Source organism: Apodemus sylvaticus, chromosome 5, assembly GCF_947179515.1.
Source record: "Apodemus sylvaticus chromosome 5, mApoSyl1.1, whole genome shotgun sequence".
Lineage (NCBI taxonomy): Eukaryota > Metazoa > Chordata > Mammalia > Rodentia > Muridae > Apodemus > Apodemus sylvaticus.
In genome coordinates, this window is record NC_067476.1 from 107,475,000 (window position 1) to 107,492,537 (window position 17,538).

Genomic DNA, 17,538 nt, shown 5'->3' on the forward strand with positions numbered 1-17,538 from the left:
AGTTCATTAATCTTCTCTTCAATGACTACCAGTCCTTTATTGGACACAGTTATTAAGAATTTTTAGTTACATGTAAGTTTTACTATAAGACTTCCACTTAGTTCTACTTTATGGATTATGTTTCTTTGGTGAAATTCTTCTTGCCATTCTTAGATATCCTTAGATAAAATCAGCCCAGTTTCGTTTATTTTGAGACAGGCTCCCAATCTTTCCCTGGCTACCTTGTAACTCTAAGTAGACCAGACTGGTCTCAAATCTGTCTCTGCCTCTCAAGTGGTGGGACTAAAGAGGTGTGCCACCACACCCCACCTACAATTTTGTTTTCTTTAACGTATGCTTGATAACTCTAATATATAGTTTATCTGTTTTATTTTGTCTCCGAATTGGGTTGGATTGTCTTATAATGTGTGTTTGGCACTGAATATTGTATAAGAAAATATTTTTGGGTGACAAGGTGATATTACTTTTCTCACAGGTGAAATTACTTTGGGTTACAAAATTTTTCCTGGGGCAATGAAACATACTTCCCATCTCACCCTAGATAGGAACCCATAGTAGACCAAAGTGTGGTTACCACCAAAGTCCAGCTCGGTGGGACCAGTAGATTTTATAATGAGTAGGTTGCTTTCAGGAGCAGACATGACTCAAAGACAGCATCACCAAAGCCCACCCTAGCATGGACCCGATAAAAGCCAAGAACCTGGAACTCACTGCACAGCCTGTAGACAGCTCAACAGGTTAGAAAGTGGCCTTCCCGGGTACTTTAGTTGAACTAAATCTTTTCCAGTGGGTCTTCTTGCCTGAGAGTCTTCTATGTAGCTTTTTTCCTCGTCATCTTTCTTGCTGCTGGGGCTGTGTTTCCTCACAGGAAATGGAGGGAGGGAGGCAGGAGAGAACTACTGAATCTAGTTAATTTCAGGGAGTTCTGGAAGCTATTTGTTGTTGCTATTGTTGCTGTTGTTGCTGTTGTTGTTGTTGTATTTGGTGGTGGTGGTGGTGGTGGTGGTGGTGGTGGTGAGGAGGAGGTGGTGGTGGAGGTGGCAGAGGTTACCTCCGTGCTTGAGGAGTTCCCCTGCAGGATATAAGGCTTTAATCTCAGAGGAGACTATCACAGCATCATCTTATCTTTCCTTGAATAGGTAGGGTGGAAGAACTCCGGCTATCAGTGTGGAGGTTAGATTGCCGAAAGTTGTTTTGGATTCTTTGGTTCCCTTCCTCTACGATGCAGCTTTCTGGGGCTATAAATGATGGGCTTCTGATCTTTACTTATGATGTTTCATATATATTACTCTTCCAGAATGCCACCAATAGTGTTTCTTTCTACTTGCACTCTCATTTGTATAGACCTTAAGAATTGGCCAGTTCTGTCAGGTAAAATCAGGCCTGACTGTGGAGCTCAGTCTTTGATCTGTCGCCTGTGGAAACTGTCACTCAGGCACTGGGGTCCTGGGAGTTCCTTCTAAGAGCTCTTTTTTTTTTTTGACTCAGTGGTAATGCAATAACCAAAATGTAATAAAATATGCTAATTCCTGTATCACCATTCTTTTTGACTAGACAGAGATGCCCTTTCATTGGGGGAGCTGCTCCTCCTGCTGAGTGGAGGGTGGGCATTTATGAAACTGGACCTTGCCCCGGAGAAAACCCCCGTCATGATAGTGAAGGCAGAGCAGTTTTGCAGGCAGTTCTGCCTAACGGGCTGGGGATGGGGCAGCCTTCACATCTTTGTTGCCTAATAAGGTGAAACAGTAAAAGTGCAATATTTACTGAAAAGCTACTTGAATTCTGCTCTCAATCAGGTTGTGTTAGACGACGTCTACGACTCATTTTATTTAATCCCCAGAGGGGCCAGTGAGACAGTAAAGACAATTGCTGCTATTTTACAGTTGATAAACTGAGTCAACTTGAAGTCCAAATTCAGGGAGTAAATGTCCCAGGCAAATTTTAGCTTTTTCTGTCCCTCAGTTGGCACCTTTTCCCATGGTTGTCTGACTCTTATCTTGCCCACATCACCTGACTCAATGTGCTGACTCCATTGAGCCCTAGCATCCTTCGTCTCTTCCCAAAGGAAGCCAGACATGGTGTGACACATCTCTAATCCCAGCATTTAGGAGGCTGAAATGTCAAGTCAGCCTGGGTGACACAAAGTCTCAAAAATCTTAATAAACTGAAGGATTTCTATGTAGCTCAGCCCTTTATTTGGTGCATTTCTCTAATGGATTTTCAGATTCTTTTTGCGTTCTCTCTCTCTCTCTCTCTCTCTCTCTCTCTCTCTCTCTCTCTCCCTGCTTTGCTATATGTAAAACAACAAATGCTTTCTATGCATAGCATTAACAGCAAAATGGTATCTTTTTAAAATAAAGCTTTCTTGGTAGACCAAAAGCAAGTTGGTGTTGGGCTTATTTATGAAGGATTAGGTTGGCTGTAGACAGGATATGGGGAGAGGTGACCTATGTATCAGAGGTGCTACAGGAAGTCACAGCTCAGCCATAGCTAGGGGCTAGCTGAGAGTCAGCATGAGCTGACTTCACACAGATGAGGGCCACTTCCGGTGCTGTGACAAACAGATGCTGCCTGGCTGCTGTGAGCCGTGGAGGAAAGCCTCGCAGAACTTCTGTTTCTGTGCACGTACTTCCACATTTTCTTTAGGAGCAATGAGTGTTTGCGATCCTTTTTCACGATTCTGGGCAGAAAGAGCCAAGTGACTTTCCATCCGGAAGATGCAGTTTGGGACCGGCGCCACAGGCAGGCTTGGTGCTTCCAGCATGTTTGTCTTTTTAGGCTGCTGGAACAAACAGAAAGCATTAGGAGCAAGACAGGGAGAGGCTGCATTGGAAGACGTGGCAAAGGGATTAAGGGTGCATTGTTACAACTGAAAACAGGAGGTAGAAATACTAGGACAAATTAATACGCCCTACCGTGGAGTTGGGTTGGTAAAATTCTTCAGGGAAGGTTTGATAAGTAGGTATCGGCTATAAAATTTATTCAATATGTAGTCCTTGCGCATTTTTAAATAGTGTTTTATTTGCAAGAGATGTTGGACAAATTGCCATCTGTTTTTAGCTCACCTTTTCACCAGACCTTGCTCAGACTCTTGAGGTCAACCTGGCCGTCCACGGCGCTAACTTTGCTCAGAATCTACTGTGCATTTAGTTCATTTTTATCTTCGTGAGAAGTGTTTTTACCATATTTTATAAATAAGGAATCTGATTCTCTTAGAGATTGAAGCCCATTCCCGGGGTCCATTAGCCAGCAATGAGAGAGTTCCGCTGTCCAGCCATAAGCTGAGTGCAGAACGGCGCTCCACCATTGCTGCCCATCAGACTTCGAGAAGCACTTTTGTTTATTGACTTAACTGCTGTTACCTGTCAACAGAGATTTTATCAAAACATTATTCTCTAATGTAGGCCTGTTTTTTAAAAGTAGTTTTACTCATGCATATTTGGTTTACACTTCAGTTCAAAAGAAAATAGTGTGTGCGCTGGGTATTCACATTTTTTTAAATTTATTGAATGCTTGTATTCTCCAGAATATGAGATGGCTGTTTATAACTTGCCCCCAGGGTTCTTAGGTGTACTGACGGAAGGTATTACATGAAGCGCTGACAGCTTTGGTTGTGTAAAGACGGCGTCACTGAAGAGTAACACCCTTGGAATCTCACAACATTGCCTCTCCCATTGGCCCAGAAAACCCAATTTAGTTTTTTCAATGAGTTGCTAACATTTATACATCTTTTAACTCTGTTCTCATAATTTTATTGGGTTATTGATCTACAGTAACTGTACATATTTAATATGTGATTTAATATCTGTGAAACATAACTTCAATAAAAATGATGAATATAGCCATTTCTCTCAAAAAGTCTCCTTGTAATACCATCTGTTTAAAAGAAAACTGCCCATTCTTTCCTCAGTGTAGTTTGTAGCGAGTTTGGTCAGGGACTCAGGTCACTGCTCTGGACTCTAGCCTTACCCTAAAGGCGCCATGAAAGTCAGAGTGAAGTCTTTCTTTTTGCTAACCCTTAGTTTTCCCATTTAACAAAGGAAGGTGTTAAGCTTGAGGGTCCCCAAGGCCCCCTACAGCTCAGTAAAAAAAAAAAAAGACACACAGTAAAGCTAAGAGGGCATTGTGCTTAGGGCATTGGTTTGGGTCTGAATGGTTTTATGTTAGAATCTAGGTGTCCCTAGAGACTGGGTACCAGCTGGCCTGCTCTGCCACTTCCTGCTTTACTGATTGGTTTTCACAGAATCATTTTATTTCTTTTCAATCCCTTTCACCCTAATACAAGGTCACTGACCTCTTTTTCCATTGGTCCAACACCTAATTCAGAATAGAGAACTGTGACTTGGGCGATGCTAGAGCAGCAGCAGCTAGATCTAGACTCTAGATCCTCTACAGTAACAGTGGCTGAGGACAAGGCCATCAGCTCTGGCTTCTCAAGGCAGTTTGGGCCCAGTCCTGAAACAGATAGATACAACACTTTTTTTCTCCCTCTCACAAAAGGCCCAAACTGCAGATTGGAGTTTAATTAAAATTCTGATCCCTCCTTTGCCCACTTCCTTGCCAAGTGAGCAGCCAACACTTCTGTTTGGAGTTCTGGTGATTTTGCTGTGATGACACAGAGTTGCCGCCATAATTCTGGCAAATGTACCTAAAGCATCAATATGCTCACCAGGTGCTTCAGCACAGCCTGGCTCTGTGCTGCCTTTTGTCTGTTCTTGCAGATACCTGTCTACCACTGCCGGGTCTCTTGATAAATCGGGAGCTATAGAAAGAGATGGGCAAAAATTTGAGCCAGCTACAAAGGAGAAGCCAGTTTCACCACAGCATAAAGGTCTTTCCATAATGCTTTTGTCTTCTAGGTAGCTAAGTGGGACTTCTGAGAAGGGGGAGCGCAGATCTCTTCTTGGCCAACCATGAGGTTCTTTCTGCTTTGGTTCTGCATGCTGTTCCTCCTGGTCTCCAGGTTACGGGCAGTCAGCTTCCCAGAAGACGATGAGCCCCTGAACACTGTTGACTATCACTGTAAGTCACCTAAAGCCATTTCCTTGTTTACAAAGGACGCCTTTTGTTTGTCTTTTTCTCTGTCTATTCATTTTCAGCATCAGAGACAAATTTTAATATGTCTTTACCATGTTTTGCACATTAAATCATCTGCAGTCTTTTCCTCGGCTGTGCAGAAACTGAGCCAGTTCTATTGGGTGCCATCCTGCAGCAGCCCAGACATAGAGATTATATATTTTCAGTAAAAAAGAAAAAGACCATTTGCTGACAATTCTCCATCTTTTACTAATTTATATTCAAGACCTTAAGAGAGGAATTTAGTTAAAACCCTTCCTACAAGTACTATATACAGCTAATCAATGCTGGCTATTGATTCTTCAGCTCTGTAATCCTGACTGATGGTTTAGCCCATTTTTACTTGCAGATTCAAGGCAATATCCGGTTTTTAGAGGACGCCCTTCAGGCAACGAATCGCAGCATAGGCTGGACTTTCAGCTGATGTTGAAAATTCGAGACACACTTTATATTGCTGGCAGGTAATTTTCCTTTCGTTGGTTTATTAGATTAAAATTCTTTTCTCTTGTGGTGCTTGCATTAATGTGTCTGGTTCATGAAAAACTAATATGTGATTGTGATCAAAAACTGCAAGTAGCCAAAAATACTCTCACGAAGAGCATGCAGGGTACCGGGACAGAAAGCAGAGTTAAAGCCTTCAGTGGCTTATGCAGAAATCGCACTTCATTATTTTATCCCAAAGCAGCAGGGGAGAGGGGATCATTCTTGATTCATTCCTAACTTAGAATTTCTCAGGCAAATATCAGAAATATATCAGTGCTTATACCCAGTCAGTTTGCCCCAAGCATGGAGAGAAAGGCTGTGCTGGCCCTGACTGTGGCGATGCACAGAAGTATCTTGCTAATGAGAAAGTGCCCTGTTGACTTTGTTGAAGTCACAGAGAAGCCAGATGATCTTCCAAACACAGTAATGGCAGATCTGTAAAGATGAAATAAGAAACAGCATATAGCATTGATGCATTCACAGGATATGACTGAACTGCCTTGTTTCCAACAGGGATCAAGTCTATACAGTGAATTTAAATGAAATCCCCCAAACAGAGGTGATACCAAGCAAGGTGGGTGAGCAGCTAGCTACAGAGGGCGAGTATATCCACCCCGGGCTTCAGAAAACCCCACCCCCACCCCCACCCCCACCCCCACCCCCACCCCCACCCCCACTCAGAGTGCATCTATTTGACACTGAGCTTTGATTCTATTCAATTGATCTAGAAGCTGACGTGGCGGTCCAGACAGCAGGATCGAGAAAACTGTGCTATGAAGGGCAAGCACAAAGTGAGTGTGGGGGTGGGGGGGGGGTGGGGGGGGGTGGGCGCCGCCACAGCCCCTCTTGGTGGCTTTGCCACCATGACATCACCATATGAGATGTCTGACCGGCATGTAATTATTTTTCCTTTAGGATGAATGCCACAACTTCATCAAAGTCTTTGTCCCAAGAAATGATGAGATGGTTTTTGTCTGTGGCACCAATGCTTTCAACCCGATGTGCAGGTACTATAGGGTAAGTATGGTTTATATGATGATTTTTTTTCTCCTCAACTATAATTTCCTTCACTGATATGCTATTAGAGCTGAACCTTCTCTGCTGTAACCCAGAGATTTGTCTTATCTCCATTATAAGAGAATATAAAACAGCATCCCTCAAATAGAATTTCAATATAAATAAAGCAATATTACCTTCAAACAAGTACATTGAACAGATGTGGCACAAGCTATTTTTTTTTCTCTTTCAGTTGAGTACCTTAGAGTATGATGGGGAAGAAATTAGTGGCCTGGCACGATGCCCATTTGATGCCCGACAAACCAATGTTGCCCTCTTTGCTGGTAAGAAGCTACAGTGTATTGAATATCACTGATTGATGTCATTGAAGGCGTGAGAGAATTTGAAGGAAGACAAACATTCATACCTTGGATATATACCTTAACACAAGTATTTCAAAGGCAAAGCCTATGAACAAATTATTAAGCATATGTGACAAAAACAACAGGTGCATCTCAGTGACGGGTGTACATATTCTTATACTTGGCTCTCTTATTAACTAAGCCGCTGACCCTGAATACATTGCTTAATTCGGGGTGCTTAGATCCCTCACCTGTAAAATTAGGTAATATCGTAGGACAGCCAGTTAGAGGTTGAGGGTGAACACCGGTGTAGTTTATTGCCTAGATAATGGTGCCAGGTGAAACACTGCAGAGAGTAGCTGTGCTAACATACCATAAGTATTCATGGTTATTTTACCAGATTGTGACTTTGGTTTCAGATGGGAAGCTCTATTCCGCCACAGTGGCCGATTTCCTGGCCAGTGATGCCGTCATTTACAGAAGCATGGGCGACGGATCCGCCCTTCGCACAATAAAATACGATTCCAAATGGATCAAAGGTGCCTAAAGGAACATTGCCTTGGGGTTGGGGGGGGTAGTTAGAAGGCTTAAGCGGGAGCAGCCGCCAAGGCCGACAGGAAGTTCAGAGCATGGCTTTGCTCATCTAGAAAAAGCACGTGGTATTTTGCTTATTAAATACGACATTGGCAGGAAATGAACAGATTAGTAGACGTGTCAGGGAATGAGTTCGTCCAGGCAGTTATGCCAGTGGCCAACGCAAAAGCAAACATTTAGACACCGTGTCGAACTCCAGATGCTTACAGCACTGTCCTCCCATACCACAATGCTACCTTCCTACACACGGCTACCCATTTTGGAACTTTATTAGTGAGAGTTGATGACTTCATATTTATAGAGTCATCTTGTTCGTTAAATTCTGAAAATCAAGGGTTTTAAAAAATTCTCAATATGAGATTTTCTTCCCTAGTTAAATAGGTTAATGAATAAATCTGTTGAAACAAAGACCTTTGCTGTAGCTCAGTTCCCTGCAGGCCTTTTTCTTTTTTACAGTCCATTAGCTGACTTTAAAGACACAGGCTCTTGAAGCTTGGCCACACCCATACTGGGACTCCTTAAAATCATTGCTCCAAGTGTGCTTATGCAAGAGAGCTGGCAGTTGGCGTCTTATACTAATTAATTAAATCATCCTTTAAGAATGGTTTGTTTCCAATCTTCTTTCAGAACCACACTTCCTTCATGCCATAGAATATGGAAACTATGTCTATTTCTTCTTCAGAGAAATCGCCGTAGAACATAATAACTTAGGCAAGGCAAGTACATGTGTTTGGTGTGCACTGTGGACTTAAACTGGATGAAATCCCACCCACTTGGGAAGAGTGACGGGCGCTCTCCTGTGTTGTTTCAAAGCACTTACTTCAGTGCATTTAAGGGCGAGGAAGGGAACCAGGTTGCTGATGGTAACAGCTAACTGCGGGGAAACACCTCACAATGCCCAGAGTGGGAACAGCTGCCTCCTTCTCGGGCTTTCAAAAGCTTTCATATTTTTATTTCTATCACCATAGAAAGTGGAGGCCTCTTTTACTCTTTAGAAAGCCATTGATGGTCTCACCCTTTCCAGTGTCAGAGGCAGAATGGAGAATGGGAACCTCTGTTCACTTTGGAGTGTTTCTGTAAAAGCCCATGGGCTCCTTAAGTATTGCAGACTCTTCTGCGACCACATTCAAGGACTGCGCACTTTATTAATAATATGAGCAGCAATAGATGAAGTTAGAGGCAGGAGCAGGGCATGGTTTCACTTAGCCAGCAAGATAGGTAGCTCAGGTCTCGGGGAGCATGTTTGGCAGAGTGAGAAAAACTCTCATGCATTCTTACCTCGTGGCAGTACAGGGAGGAGGAGGCGGCTTGTTCTGAGCCAGACATCTATTCTCTGCTGTTTCCTTTGGATTCTGTTTGTGTCCCTCCCTTGAGCGGCAGCATCTTGTGCACCTCCTCTGTGTTCACAGTCTCATGGCTTGATTCTCATCTCTGGGCAGGCTGTGTATTCCCGCGTGGCCCGCATTTGTAAAAACGACATGGGTGGCTCACAGCGGGTCCTGGAGAAGCACTGGACTTCCTTCCTAAAGGCTCGGCTTAACTGCTCGGTTCCCGGAGACTCCTTTTTCTACTTCGATGTTCTGCAGTCCATAACGGACATTATCCAAATCAATGGCATCCCCACCGTGGTTGGGGTCTTCACCACACAGCTCAACAGGTGGGAACAAGCAGAACCCTGGTCCCCCCCACACACAGGGGCTCTGTGCTCCCTGTGGGAACTGGGCGTGGCCCCCACCGCCAACCTCGTCCTCATGATTGTATCATTTTTCAGCATTCCTGGTTCTGCAGTCTGTGCCTTTAGCATGGATGACATTGAGAAAGTGTTCAGAGGGCGCTTCAAAGAACAGAAAACCCCAGACTCTGTGTGGACAGCGGTTCCTGAAGACAAAGTACCAAAACCAAGGTAAAGAAAAGAGGCAAAGGCTTCTGTATTGAACAGCCTCCCTCCCCACTCCCTCCCCCCATGAACATTGGAACCATCTACTATCTGTCTGTCCTCCAACCTCCCACACCAGCAGGGCATCTCTCTGAGGCATCCCTACAAAGCCAATAAATGTTATCCTGTGATGCCCTGTGCATGTGGCTGTGCAAAAGCCCATGGAATTCTGGGAAATGACATTACTGCTCTAGTTTTTCAGTACCTGCTTTCTTTCTTCCAGAATGTGTGCTTAAATCCAGTATGAGAGAATGATTGAAGGTTGCTGTTTTCATTTCAGGCCTGGCTGTTGTGCCAAACATGGCCTCGCGGAAGCTTACAAAACCTCCATCGACTTTCCAGATGATACCCTGTCTTTCATCAAGTCCCATCCGCTGATGGACTCTGCTGTCCCACCCATTGCTGATGAACCCTGGTTCACAAAGACTCGGGTCAGGTGAGACCGTAAGCTGTTGACTCCCAGCCTTTTCTCCTGTCACGGGCCTCCTGACCTGACCCGCCTCTTTCTTCTGCTAGGTACAGACTGACAGCCATCGAAGTGGACCGTTCAGCAGGGCCATACCAAAACTACACAGTCATCTTCGTTGGCTCTGAAGCTGGTGTGGTTCTTAAAGTCTTGGCAAAGACCAGTCCTTTCTCTTTGAATGACAGTGTATTACTCGAAGAGATTGAAGCTTACAACCCAGCCAAGTAAGTATGTTTTGGGAGAACTCTCTTTAGCCCTGCTCAAAAAAAAAAAAAAAATGACTGGTGTTTATCTCATCTGGCCATTTTTCTTTCAGACTTCTGCATTAGTGATGCTTTTCACAGGTTCCTTTTGGGTTTTATTTCTTCTTTATTACTTACCTCCCCCCTTGAAATGCTCTTCAGGTTTGTTTGTTTTTGTAAGCCCACTGGGGCCAGGAGGGTGAACAGCTGATGAGTTTAAAAATAAGGCATCCCTCCTTCCTCACCTGGGAAGAATGAGAACATTTTAGCACTGTCTTACCTTGCAGATCTATTTTGGGAAGCTGCATGTGGCACAGTTGGTCGTAAGCATGCGCACAGAGAATATACTTAGAGTTCAGCGAGATAGCTTGGACATTTAAAACACATACAGAGTAAGCGAGGGAAATTGAATACATGAGGCGCCCAGAGGCCTCTAGCGTGGGAGGATTTAAACGCATTAGAATATCATCCTTTCTCATTTTCTAGAGTCTAACAAGTCCTTCACAGCTGCAACCCCATTCAGCCAGGGAAGCAATTTTAAAGACCCTTTGTCCAGCTCGAAATGTAACCCATCTACACAAAAACATAGAGCTATGTATCCCATAATTATTATTTCTCAAATTAGGCCCTTGGTTTGGTTGGCTGCCAAATCACGCCTCTTGTATAGTTGATGGAGGCCTGACTTCAGTGTATGTCTTCAAAATGTAATCGCCAAATAGGTGCAGCGCCGAGAGTGAGGAGGACAGGAAGGTCGTCTCCTTACAGCTGGACAAGGATCACCATGCTTTGTACGTGGCCTTCTCCAGCTGCGTGGTCCGCATCCCCCTCAGCCGCTGTGAACGCTACGGATCCTGTAAAAAGTAAGCCTCCGCCGTGCCCTCGTTCCTTCCTGTTCTCCTCGGTGGCGTAGCCTGTGCTGGTGAGAAAAATCCGCATCACGGTTTGTTTGGCTTTTCCACAGGTCTTGTATCGCATCCCGTGACCCGTACTGTGGTTGGTTAAGCCAGGGAGTTTGTGAGAGGGTGACCCTGGGGATGCTGTAAGTATGCCAGACCACCTAGCCGCTTTCTCTCAGGGTGCCAACAGCTCCAAGACAAAATACTAAACCCCAGTTGTACTGCTTTTCCTTTCCTTCCTTTCTTATTCTGGGATGTGGGAAGTTTTAACAAAGAAGATCTAAAATTTGAGAGGGAAATGAGATTTAGAAACAACAGCCCTTGAGGGCAATAGATTGTGAAGAGGGAACATTTTACTCTCTTAAGCACCCTAAATAAACTAACGAGTAATTCCCCTTGGCAAGTGTGTTGAATGGTTAGTGCGCTCTGTCTGCTTACTCTCACTAACCAGTGTGTGTTCTCGGCTCTGTCCTGGTTGTCCCTTGTCCCTATGAAGGCTGTTAACCGAAGACTTCTTTGCTTTCCATAACCACAGCCCTGGAGGATATGAGCAGGACACGGAGTACGGCAACACGGCCCACCTAGGGGACTGCCACGGTAAGACAGACGCCTCTCTGCCCTCCACCGCTCCTCTGGCCCGCATCTGCACGCAAACATTATTTTATGACCAGCCTTTATAATGACTAGGGACACGTGCCACCTAGCATTTAATGTAAACTTTCAGCAAAAGCTGAGCTCCTCGGTCGTGGGGGTCCGTTAGAAAAGATTCAGAGTTTTTCTTTCCCTTCGTCCTATGCGCTTTTGTAAACAAACAATCTAGAGAAAGGTAGTGTAACCAGTAGATTTTTAGTTTGTAGTCTTTCCTTTGGACTTTTCTCTATTACTTGGAATTCGTGAACTTTTTTGCTTTCTTTCCGTTATTCTTCACTGATGACTTGTTCCTTTGATCCCTTTAGAAAGTTTGCCTACTTCAACTACACCAGATTACAAAATATTTGGCGGGCCAACATCTGGTTAGTTTTTTTTAATTTTTTTGAATTAACAGTCTTCTCTTTCCTTCAGTTCAGCATTTTCTGCCCCTCCCCCCTCCTTTTGCGCAGTTTGGCAGCCCTCATTTTTCTGCTTTGACTCATAACCCTCTGAAGGTCCTGAGAGATGGTTTCTTCCTCAGCCCTCCATCCGTGTGTAGCATGGAATGGTTCATCATTGACCAAGGCACATCCTTAAGGAGAGTCCAATGGGTTGACATATTCTGCATTTCAATTGCACGCCAGCCGCCCGGCTTCCTTCTCTCGACCCTTTGCATTGTGAATGCTTCCTCTGGCCATCTATACCCCATGGATGACAGAATTGCATAATTTTCCCCTTCTCTCCCCACCTTTCATACAAACAAGGAATGAACAATACACATTTTCACAAATGTGTATTTTTAAGTTCTAAAGACCTTTTTTGAATGTTTTGTGGCAGTCCCAGGAATCTCTGAATGTTGTGTTCTCAGTGGTGTGAAAGAAGCCAGCTTCAGTTGAATGAAGCTGGATTTTGATGTGCAAAGATGTACAGTGGGGTCTCCGTGCACATCTGTCTGTGTTTGTTTAGAAGTCTCTTCCTGTAACTGTTGGATCAGTCCATACTGTGTCTAAAAGCATATGCTTTTGTATTCATGAAAATCTACTAGGCGTAAGCTCGTAATAGACACGGAAAGGTTCAGTTGTTCTGATTACGCTGCATCTAGGGTTCACATCAGTTTCATCCCTCAGGGGGGAGAAAAGGATGACCTATCTCATGTATCCCAACATCCTTATTCAGTGTATAAATGCCATTGCTTGTGCATGAGTTACTGCTAACTCTTTGGAAGAAACTCCCCAGGCATTTCGGAGAATACAGCAAGGTTTGTGCTGCACTGTGGATGGAGTCTCTCAGTGCATGGGGGAAACCTACAAATGGACAGAGGCCTTGGGGAAGCAGAGTGGCAGCCTCTTAGGCAGAACAGGTTTATCAGGCCCAAGATCAAGTGTTTACTTGGACCAGACGAGGTATTTTCTAAATGCAATTCCATTATAGCTTCTCCAGGGAAGGAAAGGGTACAAAGACCCCAACCATTCACAGAGGTCCTCTGTACATTACACATTACAAATAAATTAAACAATCCCAAGAGCTAGCCGGAGACAGCCAGAGTCAGCCCAAGTTGGGGCCTGTATTACACTTCCACGAGGAGGCTTCAGTAGAAATGCTCATGTGTCTTTTACTTTAGAAATCTGCATACTGTATCTTCATTGTCAACGTTTAGTTTTTACTCTTCTCTTGCAAGAAAAAGATTTGGTCTCATTCCCTCAAGGGGGCTTTTACAAAACTCTAGGTCAGGATTTCTGAGAACATGTACTTGACTTTCAAATGCAAGGAAGCAATCAGAAAAGTCTTCTTGACGCTAGCCATGTTAATGGACATCTGTTTGCCACCACAGACATGGAGGTATCCTCATCTTCTGTTACCACTGTGGCAAGTAGCCCAGAAATTACATCTAAAGTGATTGATACCTGGAGACCTAAACTGACGAGCTCCCGGAAATTTGTAGTTCAAGATGACCCAAACACTTCTGATTTTACTGATACTATATCAGGTATCCCAAAGGGTAAGGCCTGGCCAGGCACTTCATCTCTGACTGCATGGAAACCTGATCCCTAGCCTGGCTCTCAGAGCTGAAACTAAGTAGCGCTGCAGTCCCCCTGGCCACAGTGACTTTGCTCTCCTGTGGTTTAAGTCTGAGTGCATTCCTGCCCAAGACATGGTTCCCAAGACAGCCACTCAGACAATCTAATCTGTGTTGGGTTCTGCCTGCAGATGCTGGGAGCCTGCTGAATATCAGGGGATTTTGAGGGTCACCCTCTCAATATCAAAGGACAAAAGCTTGCAGATGACAAATACCTGTTACCAAATATTCTGTCTAGGAGGCTGTCTCAGCCCCTTCTTAGCTTCATCTGCAGATGTAAAGGATATGCAGGGTGACAAGGTGTCCAAATACCAGAAGTGGCAAAGTACAGCACAGTACTTGTCTGTAATTACTACCTTCAGCCCATAATAGGTGAAGTTTAAAAGCTGTATGATCAATTTTCTTATAAGATTTAATACTCTAGGAAAATAAAGTGTCTGTCCCTTTGCATATAAGCTATGGTATCAGGTTTCCAGCCAGTTCTTGTGGCACTGCCTTGTCATTTATGATTTACTTCTGTTTGATTTTGTTTTGTTTTGTTTTGTTTATATTTTCATTGCAAACAATTTTATAATCATTATTTCTGTTTTGATCTCTTCAATAATACCATTTCTTTGTTCTTTTCTCTCCTGATCTTTCACAACACCATCAAATTCCACAGCTTTGACAACTGATTGAAAGCAACTAATATTCAAGGGCCTTATTACTAACTTAACATCAGAGAGCCTTCCCAATCCCTCTGACTCAGTTATTCTGGATTAGCTGTATGTATAACAGACTTGAATACCTCTTAACCTAACATTTCTCTAATCGATTGCTAAGATGTCTGTGGTTGCATTAAAATTTCCAATAGTTACAAACTAACTCACTCTTCACTTTCTAGGTCTAATTTAAGTATTTCTCAAATGCCTCCAGATAATTTAAGGATATTCTTAAACTAATATATAGATAATTATCTTCTTGCACTGTCCAGTTTTCTTACATAGTAGATACTTTATGAATATTTCATCCCAAGATGAAATTTCAAAACAGAACGTGAAAACAAATGCAGAGGTGTACATCTGTCCTTTAACACTGACCAAGTACTTGCTTTTAGTTTGTGACCAGCTACATTTCTGTCCTAGTTAACACAGCTATATTAGCATAGCTATTTGAGTGTGATGTGTGTTTTTGTTAATTCAGACATAACCCCAGCAGCAACTCGTTAATCCTGGTTTAAGAATTAGGTGAGCATCATGAGGTACATGTTTTCTGAACTGTTCTAACTCTGCTTTTTAGATTGAAACTCTTAAATTTTCTAACAACTGCTAAGAGACGGGGTGAAAGGAGAGAGACGTATATACTAAGAACTTGTGCAGCAAGCATACATGTTACTGGAAATCCTATAGTGACTTCAGGGGGGTGGATTACTGTGAAAGTTTGGTATCTACTTGTTCTTGTAAGCTAGGCATATGGTGAGTTCGAAGGTAGTATTGATTCAGTATAAGCTATTTTATATCTAATATGTTTTAAAAGCACTTCGTTCAAAGTCTTCACATGTCTGTTGCAGGTGTGCGGTGGGAAGTCCAGTCTGGAGATTCCAACCAGATGGTCCACATGAATGTCCTCATCACCTGTGTGTTTGCAGCTTTTGTCTTGGGTGCATTCATTGCAGGAGTCGCTGTCTACTGCTACCGTGACATGTTTGTTCGGAAGAACAGGAAGATTCATAAAGATGCAGAGTCAGCCCAGTCATGCACAGACTCCAGTGGGAGCTTTGCCAAGCTCAATGGTCTCTTTGACAGTCCCGTCAAGGAATACCAGCAGAACATTGATTCTCCTAAACTCTACAGCAACCTGCTGACCAGTCGGAAGGAACTACCACCTAACACAGATACAAAATCCATGGTCATGGACCATCGAGGCCAGCCTCCGGAGCTGGCTGCTCTCCCCACACCAGAATCTACACCCGTACTCCACCAGAAGACCCTGCAGGCCATGAAGAGCCACTCTGAGAAGGCCCACAGCCATGGTGCTTCAAGGAAAGAACACCCCCAGTTTTTTCCCTCTAGTCCTCCACCCCATTCCCCATTAAGTCATGGGCATATCCCCAGTGCTATTGTTCTTCCAAACGCCACTCACGACTACAATACATCCTTCTCAAACTCTAATGCTCACAAGGCCGACAAGAAGCTTCAGAACATTGATCACCCTCTTACAAAGTCATCCAGTAAGAGGGAACACCGGCGTTCTGTGGATTCCAGAAACACCCTCAATGATCTCTTGAAGCATCTAAATGACCCAAACAGTAACCCCAAAGCCATCATGGGAGAAATCCATATGGCCCATCAAACCCTCATGCTGGACCCCGTGGGACCAATGTCTGAGGTTCCACCCAAGGTCCCTAACCGGGAGGCGTCCCTATACTCCCCTCCCTCAACACTCCCCAGAAATAGTCCAACCAAGAGAGTAGATGTCCCCACCACTCCTGGGGTCCCAATGACTTCTCTGGAAAGACAAAAGGGTTATCACAAAAACTCCTCCCAGAGGCACTCTATATCTGCTGTGCCTAAAAACTTAAACTCACCAAACGGTGTTTTGTTGTCTAGACAGCCGAGTATGAACCGTGGAGGATATATGCCCACCCCAACAGGGGCTAAGGTGGACTATATTCAGGGGACATCGGTGAGTGTTCATCTGCAGCCCTCCCTCTCCAGACAGAGCAGCTACACCAGTAATGGCACCCTACCCAGGACGGGACTAAAGAGGACACCATCCTTAAAACCTGATGTGCCACCAAAGCCTTCCTTTGTTCCTCAAACCACATCTGTCAGACCACTGAACAAATACACTTACTAGGCCTCAAGTGTGCTATTCCTGTGTGGCTTTATCCTGTCCCTGCTGTTGCGAGGAAGCTGTGAGGGTACCTTAAGATGAGATACCTGCCTGTATTTTAAGAGAAACAAGTAGCCAAAGAAACTCTGTCACTTTGGTAACACCAGAACTTGCCACATGTAGCTATTACAGCAAGGCTTCTGTGTACTTGCCGGAAACAAAGGGAGGTCCTGCTCATTCCATTTCTTTTGTTTGAAGCCGAAGGGATATGTCGCCTGGAAGGGCCCCCTTCACCAGTGTAAAGAGCTGATACAGTACTCAGAAGACTGAACAAATACTTGAAAATGGGTTCAATGTAGACTGCCATTCTGTGTGGTCTTCCCATTAAATGTGAACATTTTAATATGTATGCATTCACCTTGCCTCTTGCACAAATGTCAAAATGGAAAGATGGGAATGTCTCAAAACAAAATGAGCTTGGAGATTACCAAGCAGTTTGCTGAAAATTCTATCTTTGACCCAAACTGTAGCTTTTTTTTTTCCAAGCGTGGCACTGTTTTTTTTTTTTCAACGCCACCAACAAGCTGTGTTAAGAGAGGGGGCGTGTGTGTGTGTGTCAACGCCACCAACAAACTGTGTTAAGAGAGGGGGCATGTGTGTGTGTGTTTGTGTGTGTGTGTGTGTGTGTGAGAGAGAGAGAGAGAGAGAGAGAGAGAGAGAGAGAGAGAGAGAGAGAGAGGGATCTACCCATTAGGATTGATTTGGGTGCCCATTGCATCTTTTGTACTATGGGGTTGTTTACAGTAAGCATGACTGAACAAGAACTAACATCATCCTACACCATCGTGTTCGGCTCCGATAAGGAATACTCAAGGCTTCTTTGACTGTCAAGTGATTAACATAACCTATGTGGTACCCAGTGTCAGAACATTTAAGCGTTCTAAGTAATTTTGTGCTGCTATCCAT

General features: G+C 44.0%; 1 protein-coding gene across 9 annotated transcripts in view; it reads left to right on the forward strand.

The window, feature by feature from the left end:
- Sema6d (semaphorin 6D) overlaps positions 1 to 17,113 on the forward strand; it is a 56,538-nt gene extending 39,425 nt beyond the window's left edge. For 4 of the 9 annotated variants that reach the window (XM_052183451.1, XM_052183453.1, XM_052183450.1 and 1 more), the window contains exons 2-19: positions 4,860 to 5,022; positions 5,426 to 5,537; positions 6,073 to 6,133; positions 6,288 to 6,350; positions 6,475 to 6,576; positions 6,809 to 6,899; positions 7,337 to 7,456; positions 8,139 to 8,227; positions 8,951 to 9,168; positions 9,283 to 9,414; positions 9,728 to 9,883; positions 9,964 to 10,137; positions 10,875 to 11,015; positions 11,117 to 11,194; positions 11,587 to 11,648; positions 12,008 to 12,064; positions 13,513 to 13,680; positions 15,308 to 17,113. In XM_052183451.1, the coding sequence (XP_052039411.1) occupies positions 4,914 to 5,022; positions 5,426 to 5,537; positions 6,073 to 6,133; positions 6,288 to 6,350; positions 6,475 to 6,576; positions 6,809 to 6,899; positions 7,337 to 7,456; positions 8,139 to 8,227; positions 8,951 to 9,168; positions 9,283 to 9,414; positions 9,728 to 9,883; positions 9,964 to 10,137; positions 10,875 to 11,015; positions 11,117 to 11,194; positions 11,587 to 11,648; positions 12,008 to 12,064; positions 13,513 to 13,680; positions 15,308 to 16,596 (3,222 nt within the window). In that variant the 5' untranslated portion in view covers positions 4,860 to 4,913 and the 3' untranslated portion in view covers positions 16,597 to 17,113. The remainder of the gene's footprint in view (positions 1 to 4,859; positions 5,023 to 5,425; positions 5,538 to 6,072; positions 6,134 to 6,287; positions 6,351 to 6,474; positions 6,577 to 6,808; positions 6,900 to 7,336; positions 7,457 to 8,138; positions 8,228 to 8,950; positions 9,169 to 9,282; positions 9,415 to 9,727; positions 9,884 to 9,963; positions 10,138 to 10,874; positions 11,016 to 11,116; positions 11,195 to 11,586; positions 11,649 to 12,007; positions 12,065 to 13,512; positions 13,681 to 15,307) is intronic. The other 5 variants (XM_052183454.1, XM_052183457.1, XM_052183456.1 and 2 more) reach the window with 5 other exon arrangements.
- Positions 17,114 to 17,538: the final 425 nt, after the last annotated feature.